Source organism: Atractosteus spatula, chromosome 6, assembly GCF_055471065.1.
Source record: "Atractosteus spatula isolate fAtrSpa1 chromosome 6, fAtrSpa1.hap1, whole genome shotgun sequence".
Taxonomy (NCBI): Eukaryota; Metazoa; Chordata; class Actinopteri; order Semionotiformes; family Lepisosteidae; genus Atractosteus; species Atractosteus spatula.
The window spans coordinates 52,807,466-52,826,546 of NC_142711.1; the positions used below are offsets into that span (position 1 = coordinate 52,807,466).

At 39.7% G+C, this 19,081-nt stretch overlaps 1 protein-coding gene across 2 annotated transcripts in view; it reads right to left on the reverse strand.

Annotated features, from left to right (window-relative positions):
- Positions 1-15,160, reverse strand: part of ube3c (ubiquitin protein ligase E3C) — a 54,827-nt gene extending 39,667 nt beyond the window's left edge. The window contains exons 1-11 of one of the 2 annotated variants that reach the window (XM_088919608.1): positions 15,006-15,160; positions 11,083-11,203; positions 9,669-9,722; positions 7,354-7,428; positions 6,627-6,773; positions 6,213-6,328; positions 4,713-4,870; positions 4,323-4,476; positions 1,781-2,001; positions 697-848; positions 53-240 (exon numbers count right to left, since the gene is read on the reverse strand). In XM_088919608.1, coding sequence (XP_088775734.1) covers positions 53-240; positions 697-848; positions 1,781-2,001; positions 4,323-4,476; positions 4,713-4,870; positions 6,213-6,328; positions 6,627-6,773; positions 7,354-7,428; positions 9,669-9,722; positions 11,083-11,148 — 1,331 coding nt within the window. In that variant the 5' untranslated portion in view covers positions 11,149-11,203; positions 15,006-15,160. Of the gene's footprint in view, positions 1-52; positions 241-696; positions 849-1,780; positions 2,002-4,322; positions 4,477-4,712; positions 4,871-6,212; positions 6,329-6,626; positions 6,774-7,353; positions 7,429-9,668; positions 9,723-11,082; positions 11,204-14,751; positions 14,946-15,005 lie in introns of those variants that run through there. The other variant, XM_088919609.1, reaches the window with a different exon arrangement.
- Between the last annotated feature and the right edge of the window lie 3,921 nt (positions 15,161-19,081).

A 19,081-nucleotide genomic window follows, 5' to 3' on the forward strand; every position in this document is an offset into this window, starting at 1 on the left:
AAGGCCACCTCCTGCTGCACTCCGATGACTACACCCTCGCAGGGCCGCTCACCTCACTTTGGGGACCATCATGCGGTGCTGCACCATCAGCGTGTGGCAGATGGACGCCATCATGGTGAAGACCTCCTCGCTGGCCGAGTCCCTCCACACCAGGTTCAGCAGGGCGTTCGTCTGCTGCTTGGTGTCCAGCTTGTGTATGCACTCCTCAGTGATGAACTGCACCGATATCCTGGTGTCGTCCTGCCAGCACAGACAGAGAACGGCAACGGGCCATAACCTTCGCCAGCCAGCAAGCGCAAGCGCGTGCCTTCTATCAACAGCTGCCTCTGACAGGCAACAGATGAGATTTGCATGAAGAAATAAAACTGTATATTTAGCTGAAGAACTTTCTAGGGAAAGAGCAGTAAACATTCCAACTGAACAGTTGGTAAAGGCCAGGGGGAAATTAATTTGGCCAAGACGCCAAGGTAGCAATAATTATGATTACCTAATAAATTCTGAAGACTAGCCTGAAGTCTGGCTGAAAAGCTGGAAAAAAGTTTAAGCAGGATATGAATTTTATGAAACTACAAAAACTACCACTATAGGCCACTATAAAGCATTTATTAGCTATAAATTACCAACTACTAACAGCTAAACAATGCCTTACCACTTCCAATAGCTTTCTTTTGTGCATGTTAGAGCTATTCCTGTTACCTGTGTGGACACTGCTTTGATGCTGGTGTCATCTTCGTCTTCAGAGTCACTCAGTACCTCCTGTCTGGTGTTGGCCATTGATACAGGGAGCTGGGGCAGCAGGGTTTGTAGTGTTCTCAAGTACAGCAATAAACCCTCTTCTGTGAGACCACCTGCCAGCACACAGAGAGAAAAAGCCATGTGCATAACAAATCCAAAAAGGTTAAACCCTCTGCTGCTCTGGCGATGCTTTAAGTAAGATTAAACCAATACAAAGGCAAAAATAATGTTAGCGTTCTAGTTTGATTAAAGTGACTGTGAATCTAGAAAGGGGTTATGAAGGTACAAAAGAAAGAAATAATATTAAAACACACATCTAAATTGGGCCCCGGCTAGCTCTGCTGGTAGAGCATTAGACTCATAATCTCAGAAGAGTGGGTTCATGTCCCACATTGGGCGCCAGGTCCTCCATGTTGTAAAAAAACTAATGTTACGGAAACAGAAACAGGATGTCGCTGTCCCTACATGCCGGAAGGCATCATGGGCAAACATCCATCCATCCACACAGGATCTAAAACAAGGACAGGTCATCTAGTCTGCTTTCTTGTCTTATGCCCAATTATGCTGCCTTGGTTCAAATTGCCTACTGACGCATAATGCAGTGGTAGTCCATGAAACAGGTGAAGCCCGGGACTGCTTTGCAATTTTCAGATGAAACCTGAAAGTCATGGCTAGGGCTCCTCCAGGTACTGACGCCAACTTCCAGATGGGTCTATACTTATCAAAGAAACAGATCCTCACGTGTTTGTCGATATCGACCTCTTTGGTTCCGCATTTGAGACGCAACAATGTCAAGACATCCCGTCCGACCTTGACGTCCTCAGACACCACTCAAACAAACACCTGCAACTGAGGAATTTCACTTGGGTCCACTGACGCATCACACTGAACCGAGAACCACTGGCAAGTCCCTCCTGCTCCTCCCGCTTCATTACGTCGGCCGCCAGCATGGAAACTCTTCTCGCCTCAGTATCGGCACACAACTCAGAAATCAGGAAGTAGCGCCGCACAGGGGACGTCAGCCTGTCCGGCTTCCTCCTCTTACCTAAGTGCGTCTCCCCCACCGCCAGGACAAAGTAGAAGAGCCAGGGCGCCTTGCGTCTGGGCTCCGCGCCGGCGCTCCCGGCCCCCAGCATCGCGCTGAGAAAGGGCTCAAAGGGGAAAGAGCAGCGAGCGTCAGCCAGCGCGGGGATGAAGAAGTGGAATATCTGCTCCGTGAAAGGCGCGGATATGAACTCCTCGGTGAAGGCTGCAAACACATACTGTCTGGAACACACAAACAGGCCCCGGGCGCACGCATTATTCAACAGGCTTGAGAAGGAGAAAAAACAAACACAAACCTGCTGTGCATACAACACTAGCAGGCCCTGTACTCTCCGTACTCAAAATGCAGAATACATTAATGTATACCTGATTGCTATCAGTGGGGAGGAGATCAGACTAATGAGGTCAATTCAAACTAGGAGGTCTTGATTGGTAAAGGCCAGGGGGAAGTCTGACTTCCCTTTTGACTTGAAAAGTAGGGTAGCACCCCTACTTTTTTAGAGAAACGCCCTGAGATTTGTAATGACCACGGAGAGTCAGCACCTCTGTTTTACTTCTCACCTGAAAGACGGCGCCTTTTTTACAGTATAGTGTCCCCGTCACTATACTGGGGCATTAGGACCCACACCGACCGCATTGTGAGCACCCCCTGCTGGCTCCACTAACACCTCTTCCAGCAGCACCCTTTGCTTTCCCAGGAGGTCTCCCATCCAGGTACTGGCCAAGCTCAAACCTGCTACTATACGAGGAATTGTATTTTTCCAAACATGAATCAATAATATAAGCTTTCACTTTAGCAACCTATTTTCCTCCTCCTCAGTCACCTCTCAATAATAAAGGGGTGACTGTGCTTACACAGTAACAGAACCAAGCAGTAAAGCTAGTGTGTGGCCAAAAAAGGGTGTTTCAAGTAAAGTCTTAACTACTAAATGAAAATACTTTATTACACAATGTTTTCACTAAGTTACTCACTCACACACATGAGGTCTCATGCAGCTTACTTAGTAAAACCAAGGAGCCACTACAATGCCAGGACTCAACCCAACCGAACAGACGCCGTGGTTGTTGGTGACTCCATGTCAGGGAACACCACAAGCACAGTTTGCAGGAAAAATTCAGAGCCTACAGTATGCTACTGTACATACACCCTTTTTTTCCCCACGTACAGTAGAAAGCCTGGGTTAGTTTAAACCTTTGTGGGTTGAGATTTGAGAGTCTTGCCTCTGAACTCTGAGGTGGATAACACCAGAGCCCATTTCCCAAAGAGTCAGATGAGAATTTTGTGCCACTAAGCAAACCGATTGACTGCCAAGTTGAAGGTGCACACTCTGTAAAGTCTTCCTTTGGATGAATTAATTCTTTTTTAATTCCACCACACGTTTTTTTTCCCCACTCTTGAGTTACTGTTTGTATTTGAATAATTAATTTATGAATGTATCTCTTTCCTTATCCTTGAAAAAAAATCATAAATCTGATAATTGTGTGTATCTAATAAACGTAAAAAATATACACAGACCTTGTATAAAACAATTATTTGACAACCAACAACGTGAATATTCACTATGCGTATATACATATACAGTGTGTAAAGAGATCTGTCAGGGAGTCTCAGTCCCACTGCTTGCAAATATTGCTGTACATCAATGAAAACTTTGAATATTTTTTTTTAATCAGAGAAAACATCCTATGATATATGAGCACTTTTAAATTTTTGACACAAAAACAAAAATTTAGGACATATAGGACAGTAACAAATATGATGGAATTTGTATACAAGCTATAGTATCAATGGACACAAAAAAAGCCTTTGACACAATATATTTAGATTTCCCGAATTTATGTGGTAAGGTTCCACAATAAAGGAAAATGTTCAAGTTGAATTAAACTTGAAAACAGTTCAAGAAAATAGCGTGTGAGCAATTACAATTTCTTTGGGTCTTCTAGTGTCCAACCATATGTCCTTTAACAGTACTTTGCAACACACAAGCACATTTTTATTAGTACCATACTAGTATACAGAGATAACATCATAAATTAATTTTCATTTATATGGAAACTATATTTTCTGAAGAACTGTAACTTCAACCATTCTCATCAAATGCAGCTGTTTAACTACTGTGTTTGAATGACCTAATATTAACTAAGTGTCAAAACTGCATCTAGTTTCTACAGACTACAACTCTTTCTTACTTTTCTTTACAAAGAAAGTCAACCAACGTGCGCGGCTAACAACGTTCAGAATGCAGGGCAAACACTTGATAACTCTCCTCTTGTTAAGCTATAAAAGTGAGCCAGACTCCTCAGCTGGTTGTAAACAAACTGGCGAAGCAATTACAGTGTCCTTGTAACCAGTGGAACGAATAGCTTCCAGTTTCAGTTTACAGGGTGATTTTACTGTGAATCACAGGGACAAAAGAAATGCTCGACCCAAGGTACATTTTTAGAGGTCTGTGATGTAGAATCCCCAGTGCAACATTTCCACCAGTCCAAACAGGACGGGAAGACCAGTTTAAAGATGTCGGGCACAGGCACAGTGCTCTTACCTTGCTCCCTCTGCACAGGAGGAGTACGTAAAGTGCAATGGCTTCAGAATGTGCTCCAGGAGAGCGCTAGCAAGAGGAACGCGAGGAGCATCACGATATTCTAAACTTGGAGGAAGCTTGTGATTGACTAGAATGTAAAGGGATCTGTAGTACCCTGAAAGACAGTGAAAAACGAATTCTATAAAATAAATGAGTATTCCACATTTCAGCCATTTAAAGGAATACACTATTCTAAATTATATATCTACCAATACATTTATAGTAAGATAATTCAATATTCATGTTTAGAATCCTTTACATTCCAATGATAAATTAAGTTTACAAGGTATATTACCAAATTAAATACGGACATGAAAACATCTGGAAAAATAGCCCTGGAAGGATACTGACCTTTATGTACCATATAGTGCAAAATTTGTTCAATTAAAGACGCTACACAATTAGCATCTTGAAGAACAGGCAAATAAGTTATCTCTGAAGAAAATATCTCCAGCATTCTCATGGGAACTGCAACATTCAAATTGTCATCCTTGCAAGTCTGCAAAAGTCTAGGAATTAAACAAAAACATGATTATACATCGTGATTATCCTCTGCCGGATTATTCAGAAGTATCTACAGTACTATCTGATTTTAGTATATGAAGATCACCACTTCATTCCATCTCACTCCCTCAATGACAGATTTTGGGTAGTTCTAAATATAAGATCACCAATGTGCCCCAGCAGTGCAACTCTTTACAAAGCTACTAGTGTCAGAGGAATTAAGTCCTAACATGGTTTCACAAAGTCAGAACACTACAGTAAACATACCATGTCTGAACACCAGATAATAAAAAAGCAGCAAACTAAGCGTGACTAAATTCAGGACACTCTACAGGAATTATGGCTTGTGGAAGTTTGGACTTCCAACACTATTCTAACAACTGGGATTAAAGTGTCTCCTCTCGTCTGTGCCTTTTTTATATACCTTCCTAGAATTAAAAAAAACATGACATTCAGCAGATACATAGTGAGCTTTTCAAGAAATTAATTTTATTAAATATTTGATAGATTTTTAGTCCTCACGGTGAATGATAAAGACAGAAACATGTCCCAAACTCTCTAGGTAGGCCTGTAAAGCCTTTTTTTGTGTGTGAATTCAAATTAATTCTGCCTTCAAACTGAACCGCATGGCAATTAACACACGCAAACCCTAACTTAAAGGCTGATGTTTGCAATAAAAAACTGGAGGTCTGGATGAGGAAATCATACAGTATAATTAGAAATACTATTTAGCAGGTAGGGCTCTTTGCTCTTGCGTACTGAAAGAGCTCTTATATTCCTGGGCAAAGCATATAACTCATAAGTATTTCAAATGGACATTGGCATCTACAGAGCAGAGAGATTCAAATGATAAAAATACTAGTGTCGCATTCAGGTGAGATACGTATTCGCAATTTTCCTACTACCACAGAATACAATACACTAGACTCGCAATTTACATGAGGGTTAGGGATTTTGAGTAGACTGTAAAGCCAAATTCGCATAAAGTCAAATTTTACCATATAACCCTTCTAAAAACCCTCTACTAACCTCTTATGGTAATACAATATATTACATCCGAGTATAAAAACAGTAAATAGAATAAAGAATTCTTTCATTGTTTTTTTTTTATTTTGCAGGGCTGACTGCATAAACCTGCAAATTGAGAGTGCGTAAGATGCAAGTCGACTGCATAAAATTCTACTCATATTGAAGGCTACAGTTCTCACAACATATACTTCCTTAATTGGCTTGGTTGAGATTGAAGTTCTTCAACCAAACCAGAACAGTCCTGGTTTAACCAAAATGTGATCAACTTTAAAAAAAGGATGTTTTAATGTTTGGTCTGGTGGAATGGATAGACTATACCTGCAACATAAGCCCAGCAACCTCTTTATCTGAAAAACACACGTCTGTCGGTCAGGACCCGCCAGTTGCTTGATAAACTGGACGTTGGACTTCACCAAATTCTGGCACATCCATATCTGCAAAAAAGTGCATACTCAGCAGCAGCTTCCAATTGACTTCATCACCCTGCTAGAGGCTAGATTTCAGCATTATATCAATAGCGAATCACTGCAGACTTGGGCCAACATGAAAGTACTGTGAGTACATCTCATATTAACACTGTGCTCCTAATCCAGGGATGGAAATAAGATTCTCTGTGCATTATGGGTTGAACCATTTCAGGATTTAAAAGCTGTTGGCTATTAAAATGGAAACTGCACGTCCCCCCCCCCCCCCCAAAAAATGTGATATCATTAATATCACTGGTCCTCTTACCAATCTATTTGAATCTTCACTCTGTCGGTAGAAAAATAAAAGCTGCCGTACTAAAAGAGTCAGGTTGGCTCCATCGCTAAGGGAAATCCCTCCGCCTGACTGTGCTAGACAAGCACAACGATCAAACTCGCTTCTCTGAATGGCATGCTGGAAAAAGAAAGGGATACGTTAAGAGAAAGCGCGTAACTAAAATCAATTAGGGAAGAGCTGGAAACCCAACACAAAAAAAGCTGTTCTTCCAAGGTATGCGAAGATCAGAATCTCTACTAGCACACATGAATTAAAAGACATCCATTGCACCACTAATATTCTTTATTAGTTTGATGTTATGTTTTGCTCCTAAAAGGTCATAAGTTTATAATATCAAAAGCCTATTATACTGATTTAAGGATACTGGCAAATCCTGTATGTTACAAACTTGAGAGACAGCTGATTCAGTGGTCTGCAGAATTAATTCATAAAAGCTTCATATTAAAAAGTTAAACAAAACAATAAAAAGCACCTTATTTATCCACAGATGGAAGCACAAAAATTCAAAAGAAATTACAAGTGATGAGTCATTTTAAAACACTTAATCTATGTCAATTTAACAAATAGTGTATGTGCGTAACTGAGAACATCAGGGAAATTAAATGAAAAAACACCTTTTTTAGAGGTCTACTGTTTGTCATCATATAAAGTATTGTGTGTGCATGTCAGAACTATTTTAATATAAGGAAAAACATACCTGTTGTTTCCTATCTTTATATCCTCGCACGTAGGACTGAATAATAATTGCATTTTTCAGTCTTCGTCTTTCATCCTGGGAAGGAATTGCAGAGACACTCAGTAGATAATTAACAAAAGTCCTTGTCAAAACATTTTTTCCACATAAGCGGTGTTGTAATAAACAACGAGCACTGGGTTCTGTAAGGATGTGATATTGAGAAGCTAAACAACGTTTTCAGGAAGACAGAGGCGTCCTCACTGATTCTCATCAGACTGTTTAAAACAGTTTTCACTCGTATACTGAAAATCCTACCTGTATCAAACAAGGAAAATGTCATATATTTGAGTGCAAAAAAATGGTGGACCCAGTCCTCAAATCTGCATTGCAACTAGTGAAGAATTGACATAGAAGACTAGCTCTCCAGTAACATTCAAAAACACTTTTGACAAACGGAAACATATTTCACAAATGATCTTTTAAGAACTGCCCAAAATCTAAATATACTGTAGGATATGCGATAAGTATTGCCTCACAAATAACTGATGCACAAGCTCACCTAGGAGCAGGTGATGAGCACAAGAGAAATCTACCGTCTCTTGCAATCATTATCATCATTATGTACTGTACATCCATCTAAAATCAGAATTATTATCTATTTTTTCCCGGGTAGAATTGCAACAACCATGATCCTATCCCAGCAGTACTACAGTCTGGTCAGGACAGTCTATCACAGGGCACCACACTCAAACAGGGACAAGTCAGAATTCACCTAGCCAGAACACAAACTAAGACATAACCAACACAAACATGGGGGAAAAACCAGCAAAAACCCAAGCTGAACCCAGGATCTACCACGGCACACTCATCGACATAGTATTGTTGTGTAAAGTACAACATGACATGCAGATCAAAACCTACAATTGACACCTCATTACTCTAAATTGTAAAGCAGTAACAGATAAGGTACGGCTTTGGAGCCCCTTGTGAACTTCTGGTTCATTTTAGTGTCTTTGGAACCACTCAACTCATGTTTTCAAATAATTTTAATGTATTAATATAAAATGTGTACTGTCAGTTTCTAAAAATACTACTTAGCACACAACAGTCAGTGGTCTTCAAGATGGCTGAGGGCCACACATGGGAATCTTGACTCAGCCAAATTCCACACAGATATCTCTGTTCACTGAACTGGGTGGTAGTGGTGCTGTTGCAATGAACCTACAGTCCCCTAAACTTAACACTTAAAACATCCAGTTCAAGTATGACTAACTTAAAAGGGCTGGCATCATAAAAGTGAGTGCAGTGGTCTTACAAGATGAAAAACTTGCCAAGCTGTGAACATACCAAAAACAAATTACAAGGAAATCCCTTGACCCTTGACAACAGGTGCTGATGTACAAGAGCAAATACTGTAAATAAGTTAAGTGAATTTCCCACCAAATGCTCTTCACCAGTGGGTCCTACTCACTTCTCAGCTTTTGTCCATTGCACATCCATATATATACATAACTACCTTTGTTCATGATGTTGGCTGGTCAGTCTTGCACTGCCAATTGGACCACTGAAATTTCAACCACTCGGAGCTTCTACATGGGGTCAAGCAGATGAAAAGCCAATGGCTCAAGATCCAGACTATAAATGAGGTGTCAAGTATCAAGTCAAAACCAAAATCATCAATGCAATGCACTGAGCTATAGCCTCTGCTATGTATGGGCACATGCTGTCATGTTGCAGAATAAGACTGGTAAACAGGCATCCATGCAGTAGAAAGACAATATCTGAGGATCAGAAATGCTGCAGCTCACTCACCACATACAGTACACTGTTGGGAGTGGCATTCAGCTTTTACCCTACCCATGCTGCAGAACTGAACTCACACTGTCAATCTCTCCAACTGTCCAGACAAGAAGGTTCAAGCAACAGTGCTGGGTGTTGCACTAGTCAAGATCCAGCCAGTCCTCGTTATATTACCAGAGCATCCATAACCTCATAAGGCAATGGCAGAACTGACCGTGGCTGTGCCCGGGGAATATGTTGAAAAGTAAAACAATCTTCTCTTCCTGAAAAGCATATTCATTAGATAATTTCCAAATTAACTTGTTTACGCGCACTCATATTTATTTGTATCTACGAGAGCCCAGTTATATTTGTCTTTATCCTAGGGCAACAGCTGATAATGACCTCTGTGAGTGCCGTGTAAGATGAGGTCATATATGACTATTCCACAGCTCACACTGCTTTTGGTGTTTTTTAGTAACTCAGCTATGTTCAGTTCCCATTTGCTGTGTTCAAGGGCTCTTTTAGCTAGCCAAATTATTTTTTTGTAACCTTACCTCCCGTTTTCGTCTTTCTTCTTGTGTCCGATGCAGAAGTGATGCTTTTTCCTCCTTGAAATGATTAAAGGGAACAGTTAAACACAGGCTAGAAATCATTCCATAAATAATAATTCTTTGTACTTAGATAACACTCTTCATCTCAAAGAATCCCAACACTCTTTATACACAATACAGACTTCAGTCACACATAGGAAACAAAGCAGACCACCTGTACAGCGGAACAGGTGAAGTAAGAAATTGCTCCAACTGTTTAATTATAGGGGAACTGTAGGTAGGCAAAATTGTACAAAACTACCACAGGATCTTTAATGACGAAGCAGTCAGGACCTTGGTTAAACATCTCATCCAAAGGACAACGTCTCCCACAGCAGTGTCTCCGGTCACCATACTTGGGTTTTGGTTTTGGACATTCTGGTCCACAGGGGAAAAATACCACGTACTGATTTACCAAAATCACTTAAAGTAGCCACCTGGTTTTCAATGGAGGCATCCCATTCCATTACTAACCTGGCCCAGCTGTGCTCGGCTTCTGAGGTCTAAGGGCTAGAAAGTGGTACTACTGCCCAAGTCACATCAGAGGCAAACTGTGAATGGGTTCCTAAGGCAACATCACACAACTAACAGTGCACTGTTGGGTTGGTATTATTGGTATTGGCTAGGGTTCTCTCTGCAATGATGGTCTCCCTGCAATGATGTCAGTGAGGGATGTGTTGCTTCTCTAATTGGTGCTAACCCTCCCATAGGTCATTATGGAGCTAGCAGTCTGTTACACCAAAAATGGTTCTGATGGGTGAGCAGATTCTTATTCTTGCTGTGGAGAAATCATTGACATTTGCCAAGATGCAAAGAAACAATTGACCATTCCAAACTGGGCAGGTATATGATTGACAAACAAAAACAACTGTACTAATAATGGAACAGAAAGCCATTCAAAAAATCTGGAAATCGTCAACAAACCAAAAAGGTTTATTCCATGCCGCTGACATAACAAAAACATAACTTAGCAACTATAATATAATAAGGGTAGACACAATATTTTCATGACAAAATGTTTCTGCATAGAATAGGAAACAAAGAACAGTGATTTAATTTGATGTTGGGATTCAAAACCACTTTCCGCTAAAAACAGCAGCCACGATCGAAACGTCATGAGAAATCCAGAATAACATCCACGATCATGACAGGACAACTACTTTTTTTCCATTAAACATCAGATCTGTTGTTTTCTAAAATCAATAACAGTGCATTCTCGGAGCTGCACTAAGCAGCTGAATACTTTCGCATTCCACATCTGCTGCAGGGACCTCCGTCACTCGCAGAGACACACTTTGGCTACTGGGAACAATCTGTGAAGATACAGTGAAGATATCTGAAAATATCGGAACTACACTGACTCAACCTTGAATCTCACCTTTCTGCTTGCTCCCCCCAGAGACACCTTGGGTCTTGTTTTGAAATCGCCTTCAAAGCTGAACATGGCAACAGTTATTCATTTAGCACAAGGTCTTTTCATGAACGGGAGGCACTGGAACCTGGAAAAGAGCAAATGACTACATGAAAAAAAAAGTTCCACAGACACCCATAGCCCAGAGTGAAACCAAAAGGCAAACGCTGTAAAAGGAAGCTGTCACAGTGCATGCGACTCAACTGCAGGGCGTGTACTTCCTATCTGATATCTGACAGAAGTGCGTAATTATTCCACTTTCTTTAATAAGGTAAAGCTGACTCAAGACCTAGAGGATGTCAGATTTGTAAAGCTCTCTATTCGACCTCAAAAGCACTGCTTTCAGTCCATAAATGCCCAAAATATCCTTAGCACTTCAGTAAATGAAACTGCTGGAAAAGTCCCTTCTGTTTAAGCAATACTCTTAATCGTGTGATTCGGCAGCTCACACTGATAATCTGACTAAGAACGGTACCAAATCATGTCAGAAAGCAGAGAATATGCCCTTGGTGCCTTTAAGCACCAAAGGGCTTGTTCTTTTGTTTTCAGGAGCACTATTTTAATTTCTCATCTTCTCATCTTTCCCTGAGCAAAATTATTATTAAATAACACATGCATGAATCTTGGATATACTGTACAAACAGGTTAGACATTGGTCTCCGAAGAAGCAGACACCTGATACAGAACAGGATTCTGATGTAGCTCTAAGACTTAAGGCTGTTACTGCTAAACCTCTGTGAAAGTGACTATTAATGACTTTGAAGCCTGGTAACCATAGTCAATACAAATAAAAAACATGCAAACATAATCTATAGAGGACACTGCAGGGAACTGTGTCAGCTTGTGAGCTGCAAAGAGCAAAAGCAGAGGTTTTTTCCAGACTGAAAAGGAAAGACAATCATTCCAGCAGTAAAGCCCTGACATCTGAAGAAGTTGAAAGCTCCACAGTTGAAAGAGTACGATTTTACTCTTTTTGTCTCACAGTGTGCGACTAACTTGTCATTATTAATAATTCCTTTTCCATGTTTTACAGTCCAGATTTTTCAATAATAATTTTGACAGAGAATGGCTGTTTACTCTAAGAATTTGATTAAGTTGTCCAGTGCAATAAGGGCTAAAGCAGATAAGATATTCATTTTCAATAAAGGTCGCAATGAGCAAATGTAATTTACTTTTCAATTTAAACATACAGTTTAGTTTTGGAACTGTGAAAAGATCATATTATTATGACATAATATCCTAGCAATGAATATTCAATAAAGGCTTAGTACTTAGTCTCCAAATGTCCAGATTTTCTGAAGCTTGATGAACACCCAACACACTGATGGGCTCAATCCAGATACCATTAGTCACGACAGAAAGCTGACAACCTTTTAGTGGAAGGTAGAAACAATACATCACAGCAGAACACCAAGCTGGACAACTTGCTCAACTGAACGTACTTAAAACATTAAAAATGTCAAGATAAAACGGGAGAGGGCTTGTCACAACTCATGACTGTAATCGCTGATGTTTCCACTGCACAAGCCATCAATAATACAAATCTTCAGAAACCAATCCCAGATCACTGTTGCATTTGCTAGCAATGGTTTCTTCCAGCCCCAAAATTTCCCACTTCAGGCAAAAACCCGAGAAGAGTTTCTAGGAAGAACCTACAAAACCAAGAGACAACTCTTTGTATCACATTACCATTCATACCCTCCCTTGCTGCAAGCATGTCACCAGACACCTAACTCGTGATACGGCACCTTTTAAAAGTGGCAGTAAATGCGAAACTGGACACCGACCATGGTGGGATTAAGTGCCAAAGGCAGTGTTGGTCTTACCACTGCTAAAGCCTTTGAGAACGAAGTGAGTGTTTAACGGTCTTATTTCACACATTTCATAGTCTTCTCTCTATGTGCAGACTCTGTCGAACTTAAACAGCAGCTAAACAGCAACAGCTCTTCCCCAGCTCAAACCCTCTCCTCTCTTTGGGGTCAGCTCATTCAAAAGTTATAGGTGAGCACTTGTCATGATGTTCATCCAACCCATGTTTTTCTTTAGTCCATTACAGCATAGATTCCTGGTTTCTAGAAAAAAACAAAACCAAACCACAGCATCCCACCTTATTCACCCAAAGCACAATGATTTCCTCTTTAGTGTCCAAAGAAAGAATGACTCTCTTCGCAATGATATGCGTTGATACGCAAAGGATAGGCAACATCATGCAGGTGGGTTTGTGTGTGCTCTATATTGTGCTGGCAACTGTGACATTTTGTTCCAAGACCGCTAATTTAAATACAGTACAATTCTGAACTTTGTAAACAGAAATAACTTTTCAATTCAAAAATTGTAAAAACAAACTGTTAGAAAAGTCTAAGAGCAACAGTCTATTCTTCAAGAAGTTGTAGAGGTACACAGCATGCTGTACAATAACTTTTTAATTCCATGTCGTATGAAACCTACACACACAAAAACAAACATTCAGGTCTTGCCATCTTCATCAAAAAGATCTATACTTCATACATCATAAACATTAATCCAATTATCACGCACTGCATAGCCTGTCATAAGGATAAGAGGGTCCTCCTTTGATTAGTAACCTCCCTGGACTTTGTCCTGCTAGCAATGCAAAATTCACTCCATACAGAAATGTAATTTATTCTATATCAAGTGATGGCAGAAAAAAACAGATAAGCCACGCTGTCCAGTGTTTCCATCACAACCTCACTAAACGACATAGTTTGAGAGAGAGTTTATCTGAGCTTTGGTCTGGAGCAATGCCATTGTACTGTTGAACAGCTTGAGACAATCCAGGATTTGTTAGATATACTCCTACAGAGACGAAGCTTAACAAACCCAAACAGGCCGAAGGCCACAGCACTGAACGTAAGCACCCAGCAATGTTTATAAGAAAAAACAACGATGCGAAAGCTGGAATAATTCTGACGGACACTCTTCTGATAAGCGCATCATAACAAATGAAGACACTGCAAAAAAAAATAAAACATAAACCCATCGAGTCTGTTAAATTAGGCACGTTAGCACCTTGCTCTACCAATGACCGCATCAACTAGCAGTGGCCACTGGCCCATATAGCAGTATATATGCAAAATAACGTCACCTGTTCTAAATTAAAAATGCCCACGTTGTCCACATAGCATGACATCCACGTGTCTGTGAAAACTAGTTACTAGTATCGTTACTATTTGTAATGATCCCTGCATTTTGCTCTGCTTTCTTTAAAACGATGTGACAGCTGTCAGAAAAGCCTCTTCTGACTCGATTAAGCTCCTGCCAATAAATACAAATAAAACCATGCACCCTGTGTTTTCACCTCGTTCAAATACAATTTCAGCCTAGGAGTCTCTCACAGGAAAAGCAGCGATACATAGTCATATAAAAGTAAATCAATTTAAGGATGTGAACGACTGTTCCCTCAGTAGGTTATGTAACACAGGGGCTAACTGTAGCTTGTCGGTCAACAACAAAAACATTAACACGAAAAATAGCTTTTAAAAAGACCCCCCAAAAAATAAGAAAGGATAAATGGACAATTCAGGTATTACACAGCAATCACATCCCGAATCACACAACCTAAATGTAAAATGACTCAGCAAGGTACTGCAGTTTTAAAACACAATTTGCACATACCCATCAGCTCTTGTCAAAAACGTGGAAAGGAAACAAAAACTAATAAGAAGAATATTTTGGTTTTCATTTTTTACATCCTTACGTTACACTACACTGCAAATCTGCCACACTTCTCGATTTTTCTGGTGTGAAAACTGTATCATTTTGGGGGTTATTCCACACTCCACTGTGTCGGACATCTGCTTCTGTTTAAAAGAAAATGATATAAAAGGCATTCCGGATGTAAGACGTTATGTAAAATAAAACCGATTTACCTGTGAATAAACCAAAATTAGCAAATGAAATAGCACAGTAGGAAAAAAAAGTCAGTTTGAAACGGTGAAGCACAACAACAAAATCTTTCTTATTTTTCCCTTTTTTTTTCTTTTCTGGAAACAACACAGTGCTGAGGAAGACCCGCCTTGTCGGTGCTTTCTGACAGCACCGATAGGCGCACGACAGTCCAGGCTAACTCGCCATTCGCGAAAGACATTGTCGATTTAGCGAGAGCTGATAAAATGCACTTCCTTTTCAGCAGTGTTTCAGTTTCCTGGATTGCTTAAAGAAAACGTTGTGGGATCAGAAACTTAGCGTAGAGGACTGACTGGCTTTCGCTTTTTTTTTTGTGCCGTATTTTAAAGGGGAATTACTGTCAACGCAGACTGCTGCGTGGGCTATAGGTTTTCTTGTGAAAACTATCATGATCCGGTAGAAAAAGAATGAAAACAAGACGTTGTCAACGGTTCAATGTAGTTTTAATGTGTAACAGTGGGCTTATAAGAAACATACTGTAGCTAAGGGTAACAGTGATGAGATCTATCGCACCACTTCACCGACACATCGACTTGTCCAGTCGACCTACTTTGAAATCTTTGCTTTGGTCCAAAACTACATACTGTACACATACTGTAACTAGATTTGTTTTCCAAATCAAAATAAAAAAAATCAGCTATCATAAAGTGAACCTGCTTTTTTCGGTGAATATCATTTGGTCTGCATTTTCACTTTTATTATTTTAAAAACGTACCTGTAGCATTTTTTGCTTCAGAATGATTTTATGGTTAGTTTGGAGGACGTTTCTAAACAGGTAGGATGTACAGTGTAAATAGGCAGGAGGTAACAAGGTTGCGTTATGCTTATGTCTGAAAAACAAAATACAGGTGTCCAGGAACCATTGAGGTTAAAGGATAGTTTGGTTTGCATAGACTTTCTCATGCACACTATTTTTCAGTGGACATATTATGCCAGCCATATCCCAAAGAAATAGATACTGACATGCACCTTTTTTGGAAAAACAAATGAGGTTAGATTGACAGATGAGTGAAAACAGCAGTTACAGTTCACCAGTACCATACCACACGTCAGTGGCTATGTTGTGCTAGAAGCTGTGAGTTTTAACCTGTCTGCTGTTTTTTATTGTGTGTATTTTCTTCTTTTACACAGAAGGAATGCATTACAGTTCAGTTTGGCCAAAGCACCGAGTTGAATGTCAAACAACAACAACAACAACAATAAATATACATACTGTATTTACCTGCTTGTTGTTATGCTGTTTCTTCTTTTACTTTTTTATATTAATAGTTTTGCTGTTTTTTTTGTGTTTTTCTGCATGTGATGTTTTCATGTTAGGAAAGAGCTTGCTTGCCTATTTGTTGCTTAAATGTCCAGCAGAAAATGGAAAATTCTGAATTACTGAGCAATCCCAATATCATAGTAGTTGAACGACTAACAAGTCTGAGCCGTCTATTTAAAAGCAATTTGAGGAGACAGATGGTCATGAATAATGAATGATATGTTATGTAGAAACTACATTAGAACATCAGGCACAGCACAAAAATGTTGCATATTTTCAATCCAGTGTACATCTCTGAATTTAAAGTAAACTTAAACATTTCTAACACCCAATATGATATTACAATCAATTGAAAGGTTTTCTCTTATTGAAATATACCACTTACAGGAATCTGGTGAATGATTGTTTTTTTTGACAGGAGACAAAATTCAAAAGGTTACATGAGGTGCAAAATGAAAAAGTGAAAGAGTTTCTAACACTTGCAGCTCCTGGGAAGCACATGGGACATTTGTCCTGGACTAACGTGACAAAAACGTTCTGAAACTAAAAACAAAATTATTTTTGTTTCTGTTTCTATTTCTTCTCCAAATATTACGATGCTTTTCAGCAATCATCCGCGATTTTCCAGCGTTTCTTCCAGCTCGGGGCAATGGGGAGCCAACTCTGGCAAGCAAAACAAGGAGACAGCCTGTACAAGACAGCTGGACCAATTTTCCCAGAAGCAAGTTAACCTGCCAGTATGTCTTAAGACATACGAAACATAATATAGTAATTAACTATTATATTTAGGCAATCTACGGGTGCTGGTCAAAGTCCTGATAGCAGGCTAACGGATACACATCCGTATGCATCAGGCCACTCCTGGAACACGAGCAGAGAACATCAGCTTCTTATTTACCAAGCTCCTCCCTCCTCCAATCATGCTTGCATATGAATATATTAATTTACTCAGGGTAGCCTGCAGTGATTCAATGCTAAGCCTATAGTACACATCAAAAGAAACCTAATTACATTACATTATTATTAAAAGAAACCTTCAATGCTTTCTATGCTTTTAGAAACACAAATTATATAGGTTTTGAATAGTACTTAATATTTCTGGCATCACTTTGACTCATTCATGACTGACTGCAATGCACTCAGGTGAGTTTTGACTCTTGCATAAGTACTTATTAACCAGGTAATGAAGTGCTTAAATCTGGTTGAATGCCAGGTCTGGTGAAAATCAAGAAGGAGAAATCCATAAAGGAACTGATATTTGCCACTTATCAAAACAACGTCACCTTAATATCATCAGGAGGAGGCGGGGGAGTCTAGGTGCTTCAGAACTTCCCTTGCAGTGATAGATGGCAGCCTGACTCAAATACTGATTACTGAGCCCCTCCTGTGGACTTTCCAGCTGTACAATGCATGTCCTCCTGCTGCCTGGTTTTCTTTTGAGATGGGAATGTGACAGATATGCTATGAAAGCCCTTTGAACACTGTGGTTGTAGCTGGGATGACACGTTGCATCTAAGGCTCAAGCCCAGTGTCCAATGTGTCCAATGAACAGACTTGTGTGTCCAGACTACACAACTATAGGACAGAATCTGCAACCTGGTGCAAACTACTGTAGGTTTTGCAAGCGTGCAGCTTGCTCCTAGCAATGGCCACACAAACTACCTGTGGCTTTACAGCAGGCCCCTTATGTTAATTATGATTACGTTTATCATATTAGATTATGTGAATCATAATCATGTTTACCCATGTCATGTCATTTCAATAAGATGTCAGTACACCTGCTACAAAAAAGATCAAAAGCCATTTTCCTGATAGCACTGTGAATCTGTTGCCATTGCAGGTTTCTTTTAATGCTCAGTATACAGAACGTCTCTAGCCATCACCTTTTTGTGCATCTTCCAATGGGCATGTTTCGAATAATCAGTTACATGTGCCACCAATACATACAAACAAAAAAACACCTAAACATTTTCAAATGAAAAACAATTAGACTAATAAAGCAATTGAGACCACATGATGGTGTAGTAGCCCAATGGAAGATTGGTAATTTCCAGAGAGGAAGATTCAAAGACAGGAGATATCTCATCTGGTATGAAGTGGTTTCACTAACTGTATCACTGGGTAGTTGTTTGGAGTACACACTCTCACTCGGGTTTGATTTTGGGTTTTGTGGGTGCATGTAAGAGTGGAATGCTGGAAAGGAGGAAGTTATGATCAGGAGTAGGGTTTGTGATGGTACAGACAGAACAACTGGCTACTGTACATTATTTTGAATTTTTTTTCATGAGATCTTTCAGAGATGTGAATGAGGGGTGAGTAATATATTTTCTATGTACATACTGTACATCTGGATTTTGTGAAATAAAAGGGTCTAGTGTGTTTAAAGATATGATTTTAAAAAATGTATAGTACAGGATGCTACATGCAACTATGGAACAGTACAGTCAAGACAAAGCTTTGTGCCACCCAAAAAAGAAATTTGCGCCAAAATAAAGGGTTTGTGCTTGTTCATTACATCATGTAATAAGATATTTGATTAAGATTTAGAGGGATTCACTTATTATCTTATTCTGTTCCCATGAAATGAAGGATTTATGAGTTCTCAAGTGCCTTATTTATCCTTTTAAAGTTAAAAAAATGTACAACCTGACGCTTCTGCAGTGTTCCTTTAGATATTTTGACGTAAGAAATGGTGACCTTTGACCAACCATTAAGTCAGTCATTTGGAGACACTTTGAGAAGGCCATGCATTTGTGCCACCTCCTATGTGCAATTAAC